The sequence below is a fragment of the Drosophila takahashii genome, chromosome 3R, assembly GCF_030179915.1.
Source record: "Drosophila takahashii strain IR98-3 E-12201 chromosome 3R, DtakHiC1v2, whole genome shotgun sequence".
NCBI classification, from domain to species: domain Eukaryota; kingdom Metazoa; phylum Arthropoda; class Insecta; order Diptera; family Drosophilidae; genus Drosophila; species Drosophila takahashii.
This window is the reverse complement of record NC_091681.1, coordinates 34,889,646-34,912,406: the sequence shown is the minus strand read 5'-3', so window position 1 is coordinate 34,912,406 and position 22,761 is coordinate 34,889,646. Positions and strand designations below refer to the sequence as shown.

The window sequence follows — 22,761 nt, the reverse complement described above, 5'->3', positions numbered from 1 at the left end:
CTAAAATACAAAATGTATTTTCTGTTTAAATATTTAGTATTATCATTAATTGCAATGGAATCCTTATCTTTATTTCTATGCATTTACTAACATCTTGAACTATTTATAATCATCAAAATCATAAGAAAACTAATAAATTAATCTTTCAAAGCTCCATGACTCATAAATTTATTTTTATCATCAACAGTTTCATACCATAAATCATAATCAGCGGAACTTTGGCACCTGAAAAAATAGTGGTGAAAAAAGAAAATGTTCGCGGGAAATGAGAAGCAATAAAAATTATATTGCCTGTCAAGAAAAGCCAAGGACGAGCAGTGAAATCAATTAAATGCATTTTCCAAAGTCTCATCTCATTCTCGCTTCCGCTTCCGCTCCTTTGCGCCTCTTATCATTTTATCTATTTTCTGGCTTTTTCCTCGTTTACCTAAGCTTTAAGTTGTTATAATTTATGGCGTCTATAATTGCAGCAATTTGTGCGATGCGCCAGGTAGGCAGCAGCCCTCAAACCATGCCCCTTATACTCCCGCCCCACTTAGACGTGCTCGTATTTGAGATGGGACTTATATACAACATGCTACACATGACCCCATGAACCATGATGTGTTCCACTGAAAGAAAAGTATACCTTTTCTGTGTATCTGTGAGTTAAACTTGTATAATTCTTATAAAATCGGATATTTTTATTAAATATTTTTAGCATTTTAAGATTTTTTTGTTTTATAAATATTTAATTATTTTTATGAATATTTATGTTTACGATATAAAATTAGTTTTATTTGTGCAAATATTGTCTTTTAGCCGTAAAGTATGTAGTTTAATAAAAAATAAACAAATTATTTGAGATTTTAAATCATTTTAAACGGTGCCTAAAAGTATGCAGTGAAAAAGTATTGCCTTTTTAAAAGCCAAAATAGTATGCAATGAAAAACAACCGCAGTAATTCGAAATGAATTATTTAGTTTTTCGGTTTAAAAATATAACTATAAACCTAAATTAAAATCGATCTATAAATTAATATATATTTTTGCGGTGTCGAAATTGCTTTCCTTGCCTTCATCTATTTTTGTCGTCTCCGTTGCAGGCAAAATGTCAGCATCGTTCAGGACCTGATGCCCTATCGCCCCCTCTCTTTCTATGGCTCTTCACCCCTCTCTTTCTTTCTGCGGTCCGGGCTGCTGCTTGATTGCACTTTTAATTAACTTTTTTGCGAGCTTCACAGCTCTGGATCCTTGAAAATCCTGCTCCTGTTTCAGCTGCTGCCAATTGTCGGCACTTTGTGCTTTATACTTTCGCCTCGTCATTAACAAAAGGCAAACAAGTCGCGTTTGGGGGCCATAAATAATGGCAATGTCGCCCGTTCGCCACCCACTCGGAAAATTATTTGTAGACAGTTTAAGCCATATCCAGAGCTTCCAGCTACGAGCTTCCGTAATTCCTCTCGCCCGCCGGCCAATATGTTAATTCAATTCACCGCATTGTAATCAGCGGCAGCCAAATGTTTACGGATTCCCTCAACTCGCCGGATTTCAAGATGCCAGATATATTTTCCCCGGCAGGTGAGTATTGGCAGTGCAGGCACGCGTAATGTTATGATTGGAAAATGAAAATCATTTACGTGAGCAACCAATTTGCAGCTCATATAAAGTAAATCTAGCGGCAAGCTGCATTACCCACACGAATTTCGGGGGCTGAATCGATGGGTTTGCCGATGGGTTATCATGTGTGCAAATTAATGCGCCCCACGTGATGAGCATAACGAGGGATCTCCAATCGTAGACATTGACCCGGGGCCCCAAAAAGTGGTCAATGGGCTGCCAAAACGAGAGATACGATTGGTGGAGAGGCTAGCGAGTTTTACCTAAAATCTTAAACTGCCTAAATGGATCCTAATTTTTTCTGTACAATACCTAGATTACAAATATTTAATAAACCAATATGGTGAGCATTAATACAAATTTTTTAAATATTTTTAAAAAGTCTTAAAAAGTATATTTAGAAATGAGGTTCTATAGAACTTGTATATATATAAGTTCTCTAAAATCGAAAACTGTTTTTTTTGTAATAAATTACTCTAAACAATATTTTATAAATTTCTGCACAGAAAAAAATAAAGCCAAAAAATGCGACATAAAAAAATAATACTTTTTAATAAGCTTTTAAGCTTTTTTACTTTAAAAAAATCTGTATGAAGGTTTTTAACTTTTTTAAAGTGTTCAGCTAGTTTTCTCTGTGTACTTAATTCGTTTTTAATTGTTTAAGTTTATTTTCACACAATCATGAATATATATACCAATTTTGGCATGTCGATTTCAGTATTAGTTTTGTACCTGAAGTTTTAGGATGTATATTAAGTTTATTTTTCTTCTTTTATTTATGGTTTTAATGAATTTAGCCATGCAGGTATAATTGTAACGGTAATAATGAAAAATTTAATATTTTTTTTTATTTTGATGTTGTAAAATGTAGATTGAATCCCGATTTGAGTTTACAAATTTTATCTGCGAGGCTATTGATAAAAATTTTGGTGAATTCGACTATTGCTACCTTAAATCAATAAACCGTACCTACAAGTATCTTTCTGGAAAATATAGACCAAAGAAACTTCCTATAAAACAACTTAAGGTAAGATTTTACATGTGATATGAAAATATTATTTAGTTTCTTCTATTTCAATAAAGGTGAATATAGGACTGTGGAAGCGATTTAATGGCTACAAACCATTTATGTACAATGTAACTTTTGATGTTTGTTTATTCCTGAACAATCATAATTCCAATCCCGTAGTAAAATTTCTTTACGACACATTTGCTAATTACTCAAATATAGACCGCTGTCCGCTAAAAGTAAGTATTTTCTTAAGTTATATTTTCCACATTATATTTCCTAAATTATTGTTTTGATTATCTATTTTAAGCACGGTGTTATACTGGAAAAGCTTCCGATCGACATTGTTGATTACCGATTTACTACTGTTCTTCCTTTTCCAGAGGGCAATTATCTTTTTAGAATGTACTGGCTGATTGGTAAAAGTCGTACCGCCATGGCCGAGGTTTATGGAACTCTTTCATAAATGGCTACTGTTGATTTGTAAATAATAAAACAAATAAATGTTTATCACTAAAATGTATGAATTATTTAGAGTACTTTAGAGTAGACATTCTTTTTCTATATGCAAACCTTTATCAGCATTTTTTAAAACAAAATATCTTAAATGTACGTATTTTTAAATACTATTTAATGTATGTTTAATTGCGTAGTATTTATGGTCACGCTGTACTGACTATCCAATACAGTTTTGGCCTAGAGTTTTCAGTACTCGTTAAACACCTGAGGATTCAAGATGTATATTAAGCTATCGTTTCTTATTATAATTCTTCTATTAATTAACCTAGTCACTCAGGTATTTTCAATACGAAAAATTAATTTAATTCAACATTTATTTATTGTGTTTTATTATATAGACTGAATCAAGATTCGAGTTTACGAATTTTATTTGCAAGACTTTTGATAAACAATTTGGAGAATTCGAGTATTGCTATCTGAAATCGGTAAACCGTACATACAAATATATATCCGGAAAATTTAAACTCCACCAACTCCCGATAACTAAACTTAGGGTAAATTTAAGTCTAAAACGATGAGAAAATAGTTTATATTTTTTCTATTTTATTAAAGGTGAATGTGGCATTGTGGAAACGGTTCAATGGCTACAAGCCATTTATGTATAATATAACAATTGATGTCTGTGCATTCCTGAAAAATCATAAATCAAATCCTGTAATAAATTTTGTCCACGAATCCCACTCGAACTACTCAAATATTAACCACTCATGTCCCCTAAATGTAGGTACGAATATATGAACCTTTTAATATTAATAATATCTGTTATCTATCTATTGAAAGCATGACATTATTCTGGAAAAGCTTCCAATTGATATTCTTAATCACAGATTTACTGCAGTTCTTCCGTTTCCAGAAGGCGATTACCTAGTCAGATTGTACTGGCTGATTGGTAAAACTCGTACTGCTTTGGCAGAGGTTTTCTGGACACTTTCATAAATAAGAAATATTGCTAGTATTTTTTAAGTGAATTTACGAATTTAAATAAATAAATTTAAATTAAGCCATTTTTATTATCAACAGATTTTAAGGAGATAAAAATTAAATAATTTTAAAATATTCCCCTTTTAATGGTTTTTTAATCAAGTTGATCAAATTATTTCAACATTTTTTTTTGCTACTGCTAATTTATATTTCGTCATTAGTAACTTTGGCATTTAGGGTTCGCTTTCAATAAATAAACTTAGTATTGAGTTTTTCATCCGATGTGCAAGATGACCGCAAAGGAAATTTTTATAATTTTGATTATTTTTATATTTTATTCAGTGGTAAATGTATGTACTATATTCAAAATTTATTTGTAAAAAAATTCATCATAATAATTTCGATGCAAGATTACCTCCCGATTTGAATTTACAAACTTTAATTGCACATCTTTTGACAAGCAAATTGGAGAATTTGAGTATTGCTATCTTAAGTCGATAAATCGCAGCTACAAATATATTTCCGGAAAATATAAGTTGCATAAAATACCGTTTGATAACATAAAGGTAATCAAGAAATCTGATTAACTGAAGTCACGTAATAATATCAAATTTCAAATAATGAAAGGTACATTTTATAATGTGGAAACGTTTAAACGGATACAAGCCATTCCTGTACAATATAACAACGGATGCCTGCAAATTTCTTAGAAATCCAAAGTCGAACCCAGTTATGAAATACCTTTTTGAATCATTCAACGATTTTTCTAATATCAACCATTCATGTCCCTACAGAGTGAGTATAGTTCGTTTCTTTTTATACCCTTGTAGAGGGTATTATAATTTCAGTCAGATGTTTGCAACGCAGTGAAGGAGACGTTTCCGACCACATAAAGTATATATATTCTTGATCAGCACCAATAGCCGAGTCTATCTAGCCATGTCCGTCTGTCCGTCTGTCCGTCTGTCCGTCTGTCCGTCTGTCTGTCTGTCCGTTTCTATGCGAACTAGTCTCTCAGTTTTAAAGCTATCGCGATGAAACTTTCCCGAAGGTCTTCTTTCTATTGCAGGTAGTACATATGTCGGAGCCAGCCGGATCGGACCACTATATCTTAAGGCTCCCAAACAAATATAAGAAAATTCATTGTAACTTTGTAGGAAGTAGGCGTTTTGATTCTTGACTACTTAAAAACAAAATTGAAATAAATCGAAACGCTGAATCTGGAATCCCTGGAACTGCACCGAGTGAGTATTCTTTTATCTACAAGGGTATATAAGCTTCGGCTGGCCGAAGGTAGCTTCCTTTCTTGTTTATTTGATAATTACAGCTTGTTTTAATTAGAACGATTTAATTCTGGATAAACTTCCCATTGCGTTTTTGAATTACCGAGTGACACAAATTCTTCCCATCCCCGAGGGAGATTACCTATTTGAATTTCGTTGGTTTTATTTCAAATCGTTTATAGCTGTGATAAAAGTTTATTGTAATATTTCATAAAAATGAAAATCAATCAAATGCAAAGTGATTAAAAAATAATTACCAACGTTAACCTATTTTAAATTGTTTTTGTTTATCGAATGTCTGGTTTGGTTTCCATTGACTAATAATCCATTAGTTGTATCTAGTGAATCACTGTCACAACATGTTTACCAATTGTATTTTGTTCATTCTGTTTATTTTAGCAATCCAATCTGGCCAGGAAGTAAGTTTAACAACTTCTTGGTAAAAAAAATATTTAATTATTTTAAAAATGTTTTTAAGATTGAATCCCGTGTAGAATTTACGAACGTGGTTTGTTCATCATTCAATAAAACACTTTGTGACTTTGAGTACTGCTTTCTAAAGTCGGTCAATCGCAGCTATAAATTTACTTCAATGAAGTTAAAGTTCTATCAACTTCCCATTTCCAAGGCTGTAGTAAGTAAATATAGTGGCCATAAATTCAGTTTTATTTTTCGTCATGTATAACAGATAAATTTCTCAATTTGGAAGCGATACAATGGATATAAACCCTTTATGTATAATATAACAATAGATGTATGTAAATTTTTAAAAAATCCAAAAGCTAATCCAGTAGCAAAATTTGTTTTTGAATCGTATTCAATGTACACCAACATGAACCATTCGTGCCCATACAATGTAAGTAAAATAAAGCGTGTGAAATTAACAAATTATTTTGTTTAATTACAAAACTATTTAAAGCACGATTTGATCCTGGAAAAGCTTCCCACCGATTTCATCAATCAAAGATTGACAGCAGTTCTACCTTTCCCCGAAGGAGATTACCGGATTGATTTTTACTGGATATACTCTGATCTTCGAGTGTTAATGGCCAAAATTTACTTAACTCTTTCGTAAATTAAAAAATAAAATTCCTATTTCAAGCATTCTTATCCTATCTATTATTATTTAATTTTCTCTTGAACAAATATAATTTTCAACATATTACAGAAGTTATTATTCTTTATTTAATAGTATCATTGCAATAAAATAATAGAAGGGTCCAAGAAAATCCCACAGAAAATCCCACTTGGTTACTTTTCAATTAACAAGATTTTTATAGACTTGCATTAACCCCCCGATAAAGTTAAACACACAAATTGGCCCCGAACAAAGAGGCCAAAAGCAAGGCTGGGGAAAATTGTATAAATGAAAACTAAATATTTATTTTGGGCCCTTGTTATTGCTGCCAACTGACAGCAAGAAAACAAAGAAAATTGAGAAAAAGGTTTTATCTATGAGCGTTGAGCGCCCAAATAAGTAAGTCAATAAATCAATTCAATAAAAATTTGTGCTGCCTTTTTATATTTGAAGTTTTTGGCTCTCGATTTTTTTCCTCTTGTTTTTTGGGGGCTCTTCTGTTTTTGGCAAATCCCAAGCAAACAAATGTGAGCAGAAAAAACTTTTGGCTCGGCAAATGTTTGGCAGTCGGCAGAGAAAACAATGATGAGGAGCAGGAAAAAGGGCTAAGAAAAGCGTCAAAAGGTTAAGAGGGAATGAAGGCTACGGCCAGAAAGATACATAAACAATGATAACTGAAAAGTTTATCAATTTGTAAAATGGCAGCCGCAGACATGAGGAGTTTTTCCGGAAGGGGGAAAACCATTTGTTTGAGAACATTTTTGCTGAGCTGTTTAGTTTGAAAAGCTTTTTCTTTTTGGGTTTTTGAACTTGCTGAGCTTTTCGTAGAGCCCCAGCTTTCCAATTTATTTGTTTAAAAATCAACGCAAATAATTAATTTCAATTTAGTTATGCCCGAAGGGAAGTGACTGTCTAAATATTTCCTTTTTTTGCCCACTGAATAACCGGCAAATCGGGCATCATTCACACATAAGCCCATGCCTGTGGTCACATAATTCAAATGAATTGTTTATACAGCACCAAAAACTAAACAACAACAACGGGGATTGCCAAAAAAAAATGTTCAAACAATGAATGAAATGTTTGCGTTACGTGTCAATATTATCTTTTTATTTCAGTGGCGTTTTGTTTATGTGCAAAAAAAGAGAGGAAGCGAGCAATTTGGGTTTTCGGCTGCGTGCGAGCATAAAAAACATTGTTTTAAAAATACTTTCGGCACTTTGCTATTTGCTATTTCTAAAAAAGAAAAATGTATATCAGAGCGAAGACTTTGTGACATGCCGACATGACGAAACGGGTGTTCAAAGTGTCAGTCGCTGAAATGCCTGTGAAATGCGAACAACTTGACTCAACTTGACTGGCAAATTATTCAGCAAATCTTTAGGCATTTGCCACACAAACACACAGTATAGAAACCAATTGCTCTGGTTTAGCCGTGACGATTTGCTAGTCTTTAATTTAGATAATTTAGAGGTGAATCAATTGCGAGTGTCGTCCACTTAATCTCGGCCAGCTGACCGCAGATGCCTCTGCCTCGCCTCTTAATTGCGCTTAAAATATGCTGCCAACGATATTTTCGGCTTATTTTAATAGCCACATATTGGCTTGTATATATTTAAATAGGAAAGTGGGACAAATTATTCAATTAGGGGATACCCGGTAATAGGGTTTTATTTTTGTATGTATCCAGTTTTAATTAACATTTATAACAAATTATAAAGATAACCAATAAATTTACTGTCCACATAAAACACTTGTGTTAGCAATTCACTATCAAATGTGTCTAAAAATAAGACTTTTTTATTGCATACTTATTGGAACTTTAATAAGTGATATAAAAATTTCTCATTTCTGTGAATCCTCTAAAAAAAAATCAATATTCCATCACCTAACTATATATTTTGTAAAAGTTTTTCGTATAATTTTTTTATTTATTTTAAAATAAATGGATGGACTTAAAGATATATTGCATACTTTTTGGTACCTTAGTAAGCGATTTGAAAATTTCTGATTTCAGTAAAACCTCTAAATAAAATTAAATTTTCAATCACTTAAGTATATGTCTTGCGGGTGTTTAGTACATATTTCTTGTCTATCCACACCTCCGAGAGTTTAATACACCTTCTGGGGGTACCTAGTATAATCATTGGATACCCCAAGAAGGACAGGGGGGCTGGACTGGGTCGAGCTGTCAGCGCGTTTGCCAAAATTTCACGACGAGAATGCAATGCTCTCATCGCTTTGCCCTCCCCATCGCCATACTCCCCTTTTTCGCAACCACTTACAGACCCCTTAAGACCCCCAAAAATCCCCCCTGACAATCCCCAACAAAATCCCACCCACTGGTTAGCACCGGAAAGTATTTCTTTCTAGTCTGCGGCGGTCGTGTGACTCGCTTTTGTCTCTCGATTTTCGGCGATTTTCGGATTCGCGGGGGCGTCAAAGTAAAATCGTCTCTGCTCTTTGCCAAATCGAAAATCCAAGTGCCATCGATGCGCATTTTGCTTTGCTGCGAGTGCATTGGCATTGCAATGGATTCCGATTCCGATTCCCATTCCGAGTGTCCCCAAAATCGGGCCACACAGCATCCTTCCCAGCATATATTATGGAACTATCTGGCGAGCGATATAGCGTTTCACCAGCCAAACCATACATATCAATTGACCATCGCGACAAACAACATTGACGAGAGACAAACGCACACACATTCGGTGATAATGTTTGTGAGTGTGTTTTTTATGTGGCCATCCCATCCACACAGATTGTTGTTAAAATATTGCCACGCTTCGCATAAAAGTTGCATGAAATTGGTTCCACTAGCGAAAGAATTAAATGGGTAGGAGATCTATGAATACTCTACCTACAATTTATTCAGAATTTTCAATAAAATGATAAAGTTCTAAAATTTCTTATATATGTAAATAATATAGTTTAAAAAATTTTAATCTTTGAATTAATTTTAATTATAAAAGGTTTATATACTATTAAATTAGTTAAAGGAATTTGTATGCTCTTTGGAATTTTACTAATTAAATTAATTAAATAAAATAAAATGCAAAAAAAAGGCAATATCTGAAGATTCCAAACTTTTTGCATTTATCCATTACGAAAACATTTAATGTATGTAGGAATATTCGTTCCATAACCCACTAAAGAAGAAAAATTTTAAAGCCCCTCTTTCATTTTTTAAATACTCTTACTTACTTCGGACATTTTTTTAATATTCTATATTCTTTTAGAAGTTTTATATCTTTTTATAGAATTTTAGGAATATTGATTTGTTTTTACAAATAAATTGTAAAATATTGGTAATTCCGCAAAATTCTAAAATTTTCTTCATTTAAGTTATAGACTATAGTTAAAAATTTATAAAATTAAGTAAATTAAGCAAAATTAACTTTTGAGTAATTTTTTAATTTGTAGTTAAAATTTAATTTAACTTTAATCCTCACCCCTATACACCCGTTTTATTGTAGAACGCATATATTTTTGCACGAGGCGCGCACAAAGTCAAGACTATAATTATAGCGACACCCACCTATTGGCGCCCAATTTCTGGCAAGCACACACACACACAGACGCACAGCGCACGCACACACAATCAATATCACGGTCAAGTTGAAAATCATTGAGAGCGGATGTGGATACGGAATGGGGAATCATCGGGGGATTGGGGGTGGACATATCGCAGATGTGTAAATGTCTATGAAGGTCGTCGAATCGACGATCGCAGAAGGGCAGTTCTAAAAAAAAAAACTAGAGATCCCGAAGTGCGTGTGTCACATTAACCCAATAAAATAAATAAATAGATGGAACCCTAAGAGAGCGGGGTATATTTATATTTGTTGGTTATATTTTCATCGGAGAGTGGGAGTCAAGGGCGTGAGATCCGCCGATCTCAGCCGATCTTCTTCGGGCTTTCAAATTGGGTCTTTTGAATGCCAAACGCGATGCCAACCGAAATTTGCTCAGTTTCGAGGAAAATCGCGTCGCGCCAACTTGGGAAATGCGTTGCGTCGTGTCCCGTGAAAAATAATCGAGACTAAAGGATTATTATAACAATAATAATAGACATAGATAGCAAACAAAGTGTGACCAAAGTGATATATGTGTGCCTGTCGACCCGTCTATTTGTAAATCCGTTGCTATTTTCGCCATTTCTGTTGTGGCTAATTAGTACAAAGTGTCGAGCAATTTTCCGTCTCAATTAAAGTGCTGCTATAATACCATAGCCATACCCTTTGCCAAAAAGCATCCGTTAAACAATGTGCGGTGATGACTTAATGAAAAGTTAATACGTCTTTGAATAATTGCAGCAAATTGAAATATTAATTGTTCAACATTTATTTCGAGTGCGAAAAGTTTGTCTCTATCTCGCTATATTGGCATTGCCTGGCTAAAAATACAAGAAAGTCCACAGCTATACAAGAGATATAACAACAAGTTTTATTTATTGCCTAAATATATTTGTATATTTTGTGTGTTTTTGTGTCCCGTCCTCCATAAAGACGCCCAGGCAAAGGCGTATAATTTTCTAAATTCTTGTGCTAGTAACACTTTCAGCACCAGCAAAAAGTCAAGCCATTAAAAAATATATATCGTGCTAAGGAATCGCAAAAAAACAACAAGATCAACACACCAGCAGAACATAAAAAATTAATAAAAAAGAAGGCAGAAACAAAAACAAAGGCCGAATAAATAATCCAACAATATGTCGGCGTCTACGCGAAGTTCGGTGACGAGAAAATCGTCGCTATCCAAAAGTTCTAGTACCGACAAATCCACAAAGTCCTCGGCGAATTCCTCAAAGACCGCGACAACCGCCAGTGGAAACAAACAGAAAATGCAGTACACAAAAACCAGGGAGCGCATGGTCGATGGTAAAGATCCCTCTTTACAAGTTTTAGAACTTAGGATCTAAATCAAGCATTAACCCAAACACGAGTCCCTCCTGCGATTGTATCTTTAATGACATGCGATCATGCTTCAATGGCATTCTGATGTTCTGACCGCCGTCATTAATGTCAAAATTGAGGGTTTCACAAATTGTTTGCTTTGAACTTTTCTATGGGGCAGGGAAAAATGTTTCGAAAATGAGTGTTTTTAAAATCAGGAAGTCATGCTTGTAGTTCTCAAAACAAGAGAATTGTTGCAGTTCCCTAAAGAGCAGTAAACCGAGCGTTACGTTTTTGTTTAAAAAGCAATAAAATATTGCGAGCATAATAAAATTTATATTTCTTTGAAACATGACTTTTAAATTTTTTCTAATATTTTTCTTAGAAAAACTAAACTTAATGTTATATTTCGGAACCAGTTAATTTCGCATCACCCCTATATTTATGTTTTTATTACTTTTGACTTCGTTGCCTTTAGAAATTCCGAAAAACCATTTTTAATAACTCATAAATTCTTTACTTCCTCCATTAAATTAAAATGTAGTTTTAATTAATCATTTAGTTGACACCGTTGGCGAAAACCCTTAAAACCGAAATAAAAAGGCGGTGCCCGGTTTTGTTCTTGGGTTTATTGGGCCAATTAAAATAAATTTAATTATCTTTGAGCACCCATAGCAAACAACAACTGCAACACATTGGCATTTTATTGGCCATTGCGTCAAAATTTCAGACATTTACCCAAATTATGACAATTAAAAATGGCGTTCGCCCTGATATTATGCTATGTGTGTGTGTGTGTGATTACGTTTGTTTGTTTTCGTGTGTGCCAATCAATTTTCGACTTTTATATTCACTCAGTCAAATTTTGTAATTAGCGTACGAACCTCATGTGGCTGCATCTGGCGGAATTTTCGGTTTTCTTTATTGGCGGGCCAAGAAAAGCGGCCAAACCGAATATTGGCGCTAAGTTGCAGCACCTCGTTAACCCACATCGCCGTCAGACAGCAATGTTTATTATAATTCTATCAATGCAAGCCTACACGGGAAAAATATGGGAACACAATTTAGAATCATCCACGGGAAAAAATAGACAAAAGATCAAATTGATTTGTGCAGGTCAATTTAAAATTTTTAAAGATCAAGTTATATTATTTCGAGATCAATAAAGATTATGTTATCTTATTTCACAATAATTGTTCAAAAAATAGTACATTTGCTATCTTGAAAAAAGTATTTTTATTAGTTTTATGAAACGATAAAATATCAAGTTGATATGTTTGAATCATAAATTTGACATAAATCATATTGGCTTTTAATTGATATGAATGATATGTCATTCATTATTAAACGCGGTAGTTTTTACTGCCTTATTTTAGGCATTTTAAAAAGGGATTTCAAAATTACTTTTCTAACGTTTTATTTAAAAAAGTACACCAGTATTTTAGTGATTTTATTAATAAATAATTATAAATAATTTAATATTTAATAGACGTTCCCCTGCCACCCGCCCACAAACTGACCATGTCAGAGGTATACGATGATCCCAAGACCGGAAAGCCCAACTTCGACGCCCTGCGTCAGCACTTCCTGCTGGAAGGACGAATCGAGGAGGCGGTGGCCCTTAGGATCATCACCGAAGGAGCCGCCCTGTTGCGCGAGGAGAAGAACATGATCGACGTGGAGGCACCCATTACCGTGTGCGGGGATATCCACGGTCAGTTCTTCGATCTCGTTAAGCTGTTCGAGGTGGGTGGTCCACCGGCCACCACCAGGTACCTTTTTTTGGGCGACTACGTGGACAGGGGTTACTTCAGTATAGAGGTGGGCTAAGAATGAGAATGAGGAAATAATAAAAGATATACTAACAAAATATACGCTCTTTTCAGTGCGTTCTTTATCTGTGGTCTCTGAAAATAACCTACCCCACCACACTTTCCCTGCTGCGAGGAAATCACGAGTGCAGGCACCTCACAGAGTACTTTACCTTCAAGCAGGAATGTAAGTTTTATTTTAAAAACACAGAATTTTTTTAAGTACCTACTTTAAAATTTGTGTACAAATTGTTTCCCCCTTAAAATAGTGTTAAAAATTTTCCTTACCATAAATAAGTTTTATTTGTCTAAGAAAACAAAATCCCGATTCGGGTTAAATCATATGTTCCCCTATTTTACACGCTCATTAAAATCTATTAAACTCCCGTTGAAAAAAATCAAAAAGGAACGACCTAGCTTACTTTACGATTGTTGTCATAAGCATTTAATGCGCTTTTAAATGCGACTGCAACTCATAAATCTCCCTTCTATTGTTAATTCATTGATATTACTGTGTTGAAGGCATCATCAAGTATTCGGAAAGTATTTACGACGCCTGCATGGAGGCGTTTGACTGCCTGCCCCTCGCCGCCCTCCTGAATCAACAGTTCCTCTGTATTCACGGTGGTCTGTCGCCTGAGATTTTCACACTCGACGACATCAAGACGGTAATAAAACAGCGATGAAATGTTTACAATATACATATAATCCAAATATTGCATCTGTCGGGGGCGTATTCTTAGTTAAATCGCTTCAGGGAACCACCGGCTTATGGACCCATGTGCGATCTTCTCTGGTCCGATCCTCTGGAGGACTTTGGCAATGAAAAAACCAACGAGTTTTTCTCCCACAACTCGGTTCGTGGCTGCTCCTACTTCTTCAGCTACTCGGCCTGTTGTGAGTTCCTGCAGAAGAACAACCTCCTGTCGATAGTCAGGGCCCATGAGGCTCAAGATGCTGGGTAAGATCATAATTAATAATGTATCATACATTTCAAAAAATATCTTAAATTCACTTTTTTAATCGGTGATTCATTTAAAAAATATTTTTTAAAGTTTAATTCTTTCTATTCCTTATAAACTATAAATTATAAATTCAAAACATTTAAAAAATTTCAGAGTTCTGTTCTCTATGTTGATTTATACTTTTTGATCTTTAATTTTAATCCGATAATTTATTTCCCATAACTGATATCTTTTTTCAGTTACCGCATGTATCGTAAGAACCAAGTTACGGGCTTCCCCTCGCTGATTACTATTTTCTCCGCCCCTAATTATCTGGATGTTTACAACAACAAGGTATGATATTTCTCCCCCTCTCCCTCACGTCTATTTGCCTGGCATCTCTCCATCTCTTTCTGGGTTGTTTATTTATTTTGCTGTTGTTGTTCTTTCCTTTTGCTATTTTTAAATAACGAAATCTTTTTTGGCTGCATTGCGAGCTGGTGCGAATTCAAATCGCGCTGCGTTCGTAATACCTTTCTTCCCTCTCTTTCGCCGGCACTCGTCCCGTCTCTTTCTACGCTCGCGCTGGTTTGTCAACCCAATGAAAACATTTGACAAAAGGCAGCTGTGCTCAAGTACGAGAACAACGTAATGAACATCCGCCAGTTTAATTGCTCACCCCATCCCTACTGGCTGCCCAACTTCATGGACGTTTTCACATGGTCGCTGCCCTTCGTGGGCGAAAAGGTAATTAATCGATCAGGGGGATGAGATGGGTATATTTATATTTTAAATAAGTTATATCTCTTATAAAACTAGCAACTTACACTAACAGAAATTGGGGGATCAGATATTTTTTTTAAAAGAGATTTCAGATAATTGTTTGCTATTTCTCTATATTAATATGTGTTTTCCCTTTAAAACATCGATATAATCTTATCAATATTGTGGAATTATCGAAAATATCGATAATTTATCTAAAACTAAATATTATTACTCTACTAATAACCTGTCCCAATATTTTTGTTATTTTAAAAATTCTAAGGTGACCGAGATGCTGGTGAATATCTTGAACATTTGTTCTGACGATGAGTTAGTGGCCGGACCCGATGACGAGCTGGAGGAAGGTAAGTTTGGGGGTCCACAGCGCGGTTCTGTTCGTACTAGACTGTGTGTAAATGTCGTAGTGCTTTGGTTGTTGTGAACCAACACGGGATACACTTGTGTACTACAAACTAATCTTCTATTAAAAATATTTTCCGAAACAAAAAACCGAAATACAACAACTGCAATCTACTACTACCTCCACCCATAATATATAAATAATATATGTACCAACAACACCAACCAACTTTTCCACTCAAAACACACAAAAATAAAGAGCTGCGCAAGAAAATTGTGCTCGTGCCGGCGAACGCGAGTAATAACAATAACAATAATACGCCCAGTAAGCCAGGTAAGCCAGGTGTTAAGCGCAGGCCCAAAACGAAGCCAGCAAATACAGTCAATGTCAATGCGAATGCCACTGCCAATGCAAATGCCGCTGCCAAAAATGCCTGAGCCACAGCCAAACAGAAAGAAAATCCAAACAAATTCCTGAGCCAAAGATAGAAAAGCTTAGTGATAGCTTTGCACCCCGCTTTGATCGGCTTTGATTTCCATTACATTTACCCCGTGACCCAGCGAGATTCCGTCTAATCGAGCCCTCAATTCGCAGCTTCCATGTCGGCGCTGCGCAAAGAGATAATACGGAATAAGATACGGGCCATCGGCAAGATGTCGCGCGTCTTCTCCATCCTCAGGTGCATAATGTCCCCGATAATCCCCTAGAAAATATTTAAATAATTCAATATTGAAATATATCCCCGAACAGGGAGGAATCGGAGAGCGTGCTCCAGCTGAAGGGTCTGACGCCCACGGGCGCCTTGCCAGTGGGCGCTTTGTCCGGCGGAAGGGATTCCCTCAAGGAGGGTGAGTCAAATATAAAATTACAATTAATAATTTCTTTTTATAAAAGTATAAATTAAGATTTATAAATGATTTTTACCATTTATGAAGATTTCAAATAGAAATTACTAGGAATTTAAATCCCTTTAAAAGGTTGAAATTCAGTAAAAATTAATTATTTTAAAATAGTTTTTATAAAAGTCTAAAATAAGATTTATAAAGGATCTTTACCATCCTTAAATATTTCGTATTTATTTTTAACCGTTTTAAAACCATCATCTGTATACACATACAGTATACTATTAAATTCAATTCATCAAGTCAGACTGCCATACAACTTGACTACAGCTCGATCGACATCGTCAGTAATCCAACGGGTTTTAATAAGATAATCGCCATGCGGGAAAGGCAAAACATTTGTAAACATATTATTTACAAAGTTGCTGGTTATGAATACCAAAAGATCATGCTATTTAAAATATAGGGATTAATAACAATAGAACAAGTATTTTAAATTACTAACATTAAAAGGACACGTATGATTTATATTTGAGTTATCCTTAAGAAGAGCATAAAAGAAATTCGCAAGGGGGTTCGATTGAGGATCTTTTAGGAATCTGCATAAGTCCACTGTGTAGTTGTACATAAACGGTTTGTACCCATTGAATCGCTTAAATAGTCCTAAGTTAACATGAAATTGTTATCCAGACTTATACAGTTTTTACTCTGTATTTAAATATTAACTCTGTACTAAAATATTTACTTTGGCTTTGGTAACGGGTTTTTTAAATAACATTACTTTTCCTGAAACATATTTGTAGCTTCGATTCACAGACTTTAAATAGCAATAATCGAAATCGGAGTATTCTCTATCTAAAGATGTGCAGTTGACATTGGTGAATTCAAATTTGGAGGAAATCTTCAAAACAATTTTTTTAGATATTAACAGTTTTTAAATGCTTAACATTTATCTTAATAACCTTGACAACCATAGAAACTACTATTACAAAGCAGAGAGCCGCATTATTTAAGGGGTTATATACCTTTTTTGAGCGAAAAAATTGAGGGAACTTTGGATTTTTTTTTGGTGTGTAGCAATTATTTTATGACAGGGAAGTTATTATTTATTGATAGTACATGCTTTTATCGAAACAACAAGCCTTTGTTCTTGAAAGAATATGAATAATTTACGAAGTTATGGCAATTCTTTCGGAACCCTTTTTTTTTATAGCGGCTTGCGGTGACCACGATGGAAGTCTAGCAGGTCAACTGATATCAAAAAACCAAAAATTTTTAGTTAGAATAGTATTATTTCCAGTTCGTGAACGATTACTTTTAAGAATATTTCCTTTTTTCTGCATACAGTAACAATTTTTCCAAAAAGTTGATTTTTCAAGTTCTAAAAATTGTATTAAAAAATTCTGATCTGCGAAATTAAAATTGGCGCATAAAAACTGAATCGTTCACGAACTCGGCACAATCATTACGAATAATTTAAAAAAAAATTGAAGAAGATCGATCAAATAGTTCTTGCGCAATCGTGGTCACAGCGAAGGCACTTTTGGAAAAACACGACTTTGAGATAATCGCATTCAAAGTTTTACGTTGACGTTGCAACTATTGAAGTCGAGCGCGTCAAAACGCTGTTTTCCTATCGAACTATTATTCGGATCTGTATGAAAATTTGGGAAGATGTTCTCTAGGGGATATACTTTAAAATTCAGCAAAAAAAAAAAATTTCGTTTTTTTTAAAAAAAAAAGGTATATAACCCCTTAACTCAGTACACATCTTACAGAGCAAATAAAACAACCAGGACTGAACTATTGTTAAAATTTATTTTTTAAATTGGTAATGACTTATTTATAGTTTTATCCAATCATCTGAAAACAAATCAGTTTAATTATTGATACGCTTTGTGATCATGCCCTTTTTTAAAGCACTCAAATAACATTCAAATGGACCCCACATTTACTAAAAAAAGTTAATTCGATGAACATCATGGATAAAACAATACAATTTTTTATGACTTCATTGTGTTTTTCCCATATTTTAAATATATCAGGATATAGTTCCGTATACTTTAACCACTGCCCTTTTGATGTCGTAGGCAATCCAATTCGTTTCGTATAAGTAATCGCCTTCTGGGACGGGAAGAACCTTTGTAACTCGATGGTTAACAAAATCAATAGGCACTTTATCGATAATGAGGTCATGCTGCATGCGAAACAAAAGAGTTCATTACAATAATCAAGAAATGTAATGATCTTAAAAAAGATACACTCACATCAAAGGGGCAGTTATGATACATATTCGTGAAAGGTATTATAAAATCAAAAAAGTAGCTGGCAATTGGGTTTGACTTGGTGTTATTCAAGAATCTGCAGGCGTCCAAAGTGACATTGAACATAAAAGGTCTGTAGCCGTTGTATCCGTTAAATCGTTTGAATATCACCCCATTGATCTAATAAAAACTATTGTGGTTAGAATTATTATTTTTAAATTTTGATACCAGCATACCTTCACTTTCGTAATTGGCGTTTTAAAGAGATTAGCTTTAATTGACAAATATTTGTAGCTTCGATTTACCGACTTTATATAGCAGTATTCAAAGTCCGAAAACTCTTTATCCACAGAATTGCACTTTATATTGGTAAATTCAAACTTTGAGTAGATCTTAAAGTAGATTTAATAAATATTGTATTTTTTTGTAATATTGCAGAATATTTAACCTTAACAGCAGAAATCAGAATGGCAAAAAGCGAGAGTAAAATCCTGTGTTTACCACCCATCTTTTAATATTGACTAACCAATGTAAATAGTTTACAGTTGGTTTGTACTTATGTTGACAAAGTCTATTAAAATTCCATTAAAAAAGTAGTAATGAATTTTTAAAACAATTAATAGCTCCGCTAAACCAGAAAAAAACTATTGATTTACATAATGAGTTCAGTTAAGTGATTTCTGATTACCAAAACTAGTTGGGTTCGAGATCTCCATAAAAATATGAAACTAAAAATTAGTAAATGTTTTAGTACATTTTTTATTTTAATTAAATTAAACAATGAAACAAACTGGTGATAAAATGAATTAAATAAATCTAAATCTATTTGAAAACCGATCAGGATAAAGTTCCATATACTTTTACCACAGCACGATCAATGTCGTAGGCAAGCCAATGAGTTTCTAGAAGATACGCACCTTCCGGGAATGGAAGAACTTTTGTAGCTTGATGATTTACAAAACCCACTGACAGTTTATCCACAACTAGATCCTCCTATAATCAGGAAATGCCATTAATCAAGGCTACATTTTCGTAAAATATACCGACAGTGAAGGGGCATGGGTGAATCATATTGGAGTGGGGTATTAGGAACTCAACGAAGTAAGCAACCAAAGGATGTGACTGTGTATCATTTAGAAGTCTGCAGGCATCCACTGTGAGATTAAACATAAATGGCCTGTAGCCGTTATATCTTTTAAAGAGTGTTCCGCGGACCTAAAAAAATTTTAGGATCATTAACCCTTTTTTATTCCTATAATATATTTTACGAACCTTAACCTTCGTGACTGGCGTTTTAAATAAATTCACTTTTAACGATAGGTATTTATAGGTCCGATTAATCGACTTCAAATAGCAATATTCAAAGGTATCAAAATTTTTATCCAAGGACGTGCACTCAATGTTGGTAAATTCAAATCTTGAGGATATCTGAAGAACAAATGTAATGTAAATGTATATATTTTTTTAACCTTTTTTTATTTATTATTTTTAACAAATCCTCAACCTTTACAACGAAGTACAGAAGAGCAAAAAGCACAACTAGGACTATGTGCTTGGCACACATCTTTCAATATTGAGTAAACAAAGCGAACAGATTCTGATTTTAGTAACGAAGGGCATTTATTTAAAGCCATTAAAAGTCGATTTGTGGAACAGAAACCGTAACAATCTCAACTTAAGTTATGAGTATTTATAATTTATTTTAGTATTATTATTCAATTTTTGTATGCTATAAAATAACGATTTTTGATTTAAAAGTCTGGACAAGAGTATATTTTTAATATTAAGGTTATTTGCACAACTTTTGTTTACAAATACTTGGTAATCAATCAGGAAAGAGTCCCATAGACTTTGACCACCGCCCGATCGATGTCATAGGCAATCCAATGAGTTTCTAGGAAATAAGAGCCTTCGGGGAAAGGTAGAACTTTTGTAGCTTGATGATTAACAAAGTCAACTGCCAATTTATCCACAATTAGATCATGCTAAAATCAGGAATTACCTTTTAATTGATTAATCATAAGGGTAAATTAAGCTTACATCAAAGGGGCAGCTGTGATTCATATTGGAGTAAGGTTTTAGAAAGTCCAAAAAGTACGAGGCCAAAGCATTTGACTTGGTATTTTTCAAGAATCTACAGGCATCCACAGTGACATTAAACATGAATGGCTTATACCCATTGAAGCGTTTGAAAAGTGTTCCACGGACCTGAGGAAAATTAGTGATCTTTATTTTATTCTACTCGATGCTATGATTATGATCTACAAACCTTAACTTTCGTGATTGGCGTTTTGAATAAATTTACTTTTAACGATAGATATTTGTAGGTCCTGTTGATCGACTTTAAATAGCAATATTCAAAGTCATCAAACTTTTTATCCAAAGTCGTGCACTCAATGTTGGTAAATTCAAACTTTGAAGATATCTAAAGTATAGTTAAGTAAATATTTATTGTAATTTTAAAAATATTTTTTTAATATTTTATACAAATTTTTAACCTTAACAACTGAATAAATAAGTGTAAAAAGCAAAATTAAAACGAATTGATTAGTAGACATCTTTCAATACTGACTAGTCAACGTAAACAGTGCACATTTTAGTTATAAAGTTGTTTTGGTAAAAGCTATTATAATTCGATTTGTAGAGATCAGGGAGCGTAACGGTCATAAGTTCAATTATATATATGACACAATTTTTATATAATTTGTCAAATGGTTTTACAATGATTTACAGCCTGATTAAAATAATTATAATTCTTTGTAATTATTTTTTATGATGTGTGGAATTATTTTAGGCAATGGTAAATTTATTATAAATATGTTTATAAGTTTGCGAACTTACTTGGTTACTTTAAGAAACATTTACTCATGCCAATTGATGATTAAAGTTTATCAAACTTTGTGGCAAGCCACTGTTATTGATGATAATTAATTGAGCCTTTCGCTATCCTTTCAGCTCTGGAAGGACTGACCGCATCCTCGCACATTCACTCCTTTGCGGAGGCCAAGGGCCTGGATGCGGTCAACGAACGGATGCCGCCGCGCCGTCCGCTTTTGATGAGTGCCAGCAGCAGCAGCATCACCACGGTCACAAGGAGCAGCAGCAACACTAGCAACAGCAACAGCAACACTGGCAACAGCAACAGCAACACTAGCAACACGACGACAAAGGACGTCAGCAACATCAGTAGTAATGACACCACAACCGTAACCAAAACGAGCCGGACTGTTAAATCGGCCACCACCAGTAATGTGCGGGCAGGATTCACCACCAAGAAGTTCTCATAGTGGATTCTCAGGGTGGCCGCCTGCTTAATACTATTTTTTATTATTTTCGTTTCGACTTTCTGTTACCCATTTAGTTTTACTCCTCGTTAAGGTAAGGTCAGGCTCGCAAATAAATTCACACAAACTGTTCTAAAAATAATGATTATAAAAATTCTTCAAAAGATGTCTTAAAGTATACATGAAATAACAAGTATACCCTATAATTTGTGCCAATTTATTTGAGAGTATGACCTTAGCTTTAGTTAAAATTTTATACAAAAAACTTTCTCTAATGCTAGTCAAAACCAAACAAAAAGAATGTGACCTGCAATTGTACAGCTTTCGATTGTATTTGCTCACTTTATAGAATCTCTCCGCGAAAACCCCCAGGCGATATTAGTAAAAATGCATAGCTGATATGAAAAACAGTTTAATAAAAATGGCTGCAAATAGCTAAAAGTTCGTTTCGAGTTTTTATAATTAAAACAAACAAACCTACTGACTTCAATATTTTAAAATATAAATAATTCGGAAAATTATCGATTTTTTCGATATTTTGACAATATTGATTCAATAATATCGATGTTTTGAAGGGAAACAAAAATTAAATATCGAAAAAAGCAAACTGTCAATATTTTTTTAAGCTTTATGGATTTAGATACAAATCTCCCAAGTTCCCATCTCTGACGATTCTCTAGTCAAGCGTAAAAAATCAGCACGAGTCGATGTAATAACAATTAACGAAATGCAAACACCGTTGAATGCACGGGTTCAAAAAGAGCGTCACTTGCTGTGGAAGTTTCCCCATATTTTTTTTCGATTCACCTGTTTGCCAATAAAGATACGTTCTATCTATCTCCCAGAGGGCAGATAAAGATTTACAACGCTCTGGGTTGCGAAGTGTCGACAATCTATCATCACCGCACCAAATGCTTCTTAATAAATCTTGGTAACCTGCAACAACATCCACAGTCAAGATTAATATTGACTTTGATCTTAAAACACTCATGCAAACTGGCATAAAAAGAGCACGTGATTTTTTCTGGAGATCACTAATGCAAATATTTATGACCTCTGCAAAAATCCCATATATCATCATCCGTTTCCGTGACAATGTTAATGTGTCATAATGACACATTTTAAAAACAAACACATATTTATTTAATTAAAAATTTATTTTTTTTAGACACACTATGTATCATCACCAT

At 34.1% G+C, this 22,761-nt stretch overlaps 5 protein-coding genes across 6 annotated transcripts; 2 read left to right on the top strand and 3 right to left on the bottom strand.

Annotated features, from left to right (window-relative positions):
- The first annotated feature begins 4,337 nt into the window (after positions 1-4,337).
- LOC108056930 (uncharacterized) lies at positions 4,338-5,773 on the top strand. The gene is made up of 5 exons (XM_017140969.2): positions 4,338-4,397; positions 4,458-4,613; positions 4,675-4,842; positions 5,389-5,485; positions 5,730-5,773. Exons 1-5 carry the CDS (start codon positions 4,338-4,340, stop codon positions 5,771-5,773), a joined length of 525 nt encoding a protein of 174 aa, XP_016996458.2.
- Positions 5,774-10,378: 4,605 nt separating this feature from the next.
- CanA1 (Calcineurin A1) lies at positions 10,379-22,006 on the top strand. 2 transcript variants are annotated; one of them, XM_070217393.1, is made up of 12 exons: positions 10,379-11,288; positions 12,793-13,124; positions 13,190-13,301; positions 13,637-13,782; positions 13,858-14,075; positions 14,319-14,412; positions 14,680-14,805; positions 15,104-15,185; positions 15,440-15,514; positions 15,776-15,860; positions 15,932-16,029; positions 21,243-22,006. In XM_070217393.1, exons 1-12 carry the CDS (start codon positions 11,120-11,122, stop codon positions 21,572-21,574), a joined length of 1,869 nt encoding a protein of 622 aa, XP_070073494.1. In that variant the 5' UTR covers positions 10,379-11,119; the 3' UTR covers positions 21,575-22,006. The 2 variants fall into 2 exon arrangements, with proteins under 2 accessions (XP_070073494.1, XP_016996476.2); XM_017140987.3 differs by lacking the exon at positions 15,440-15,514.
- On the bottom strand, positions 18,065-18,795 carry LOC108056923 (uncharacterized). The gene is made up of 4 exons (XM_044395632.1): positions 18,736-18,795; positions 18,530-18,679; positions 18,291-18,467; positions 18,065-18,220 (listed from the first exon to the last, which is right to left on the bottom strand). The coding sequence occupies exons 1-4, from the start codon at positions 18,793-18,795 to the stop codon at positions 18,065-18,067; spliced, it is 543 nt and encodes a 180-aa protein (XP_044251567.1).
- LOC108056924 (uncharacterized) lies at positions 19,125-19,851 on the bottom strand. Its single transcript, XM_017140964.2, has 4 exons — positions 19,792-19,851; positions 19,566-19,715; positions 19,335-19,502; positions 19,125-19,280 (listed from the first exon to the last, which is right to left on the bottom strand). The coding sequence occupies exons 1-4, from the start codon at positions 19,849-19,851 to the stop codon at positions 19,125-19,127; spliced, it is 534 nt and encodes a 177-aa protein (XP_016996453.1).
- LOC108056946 (uncharacterized) lies at positions 19,990-20,882 on the bottom strand. Its single transcript, XM_070217915.1, has 4 exons — positions 20,868-20,882; positions 20,557-20,712; positions 20,328-20,495; positions 19,990-20,272 (listed from the first exon to the last, which is right to left on the bottom strand). The coding sequence occupies exons 1-4, from the start codon at positions 20,880-20,882 to the stop codon at positions 20,117-20,119; spliced, it is 495 nt and encodes a 164-aa protein (XP_070074016.1). The 3' UTR covers positions 19,990-20,116.
- Positions 22,007-22,761: the final 755 nt, after the last annotated feature.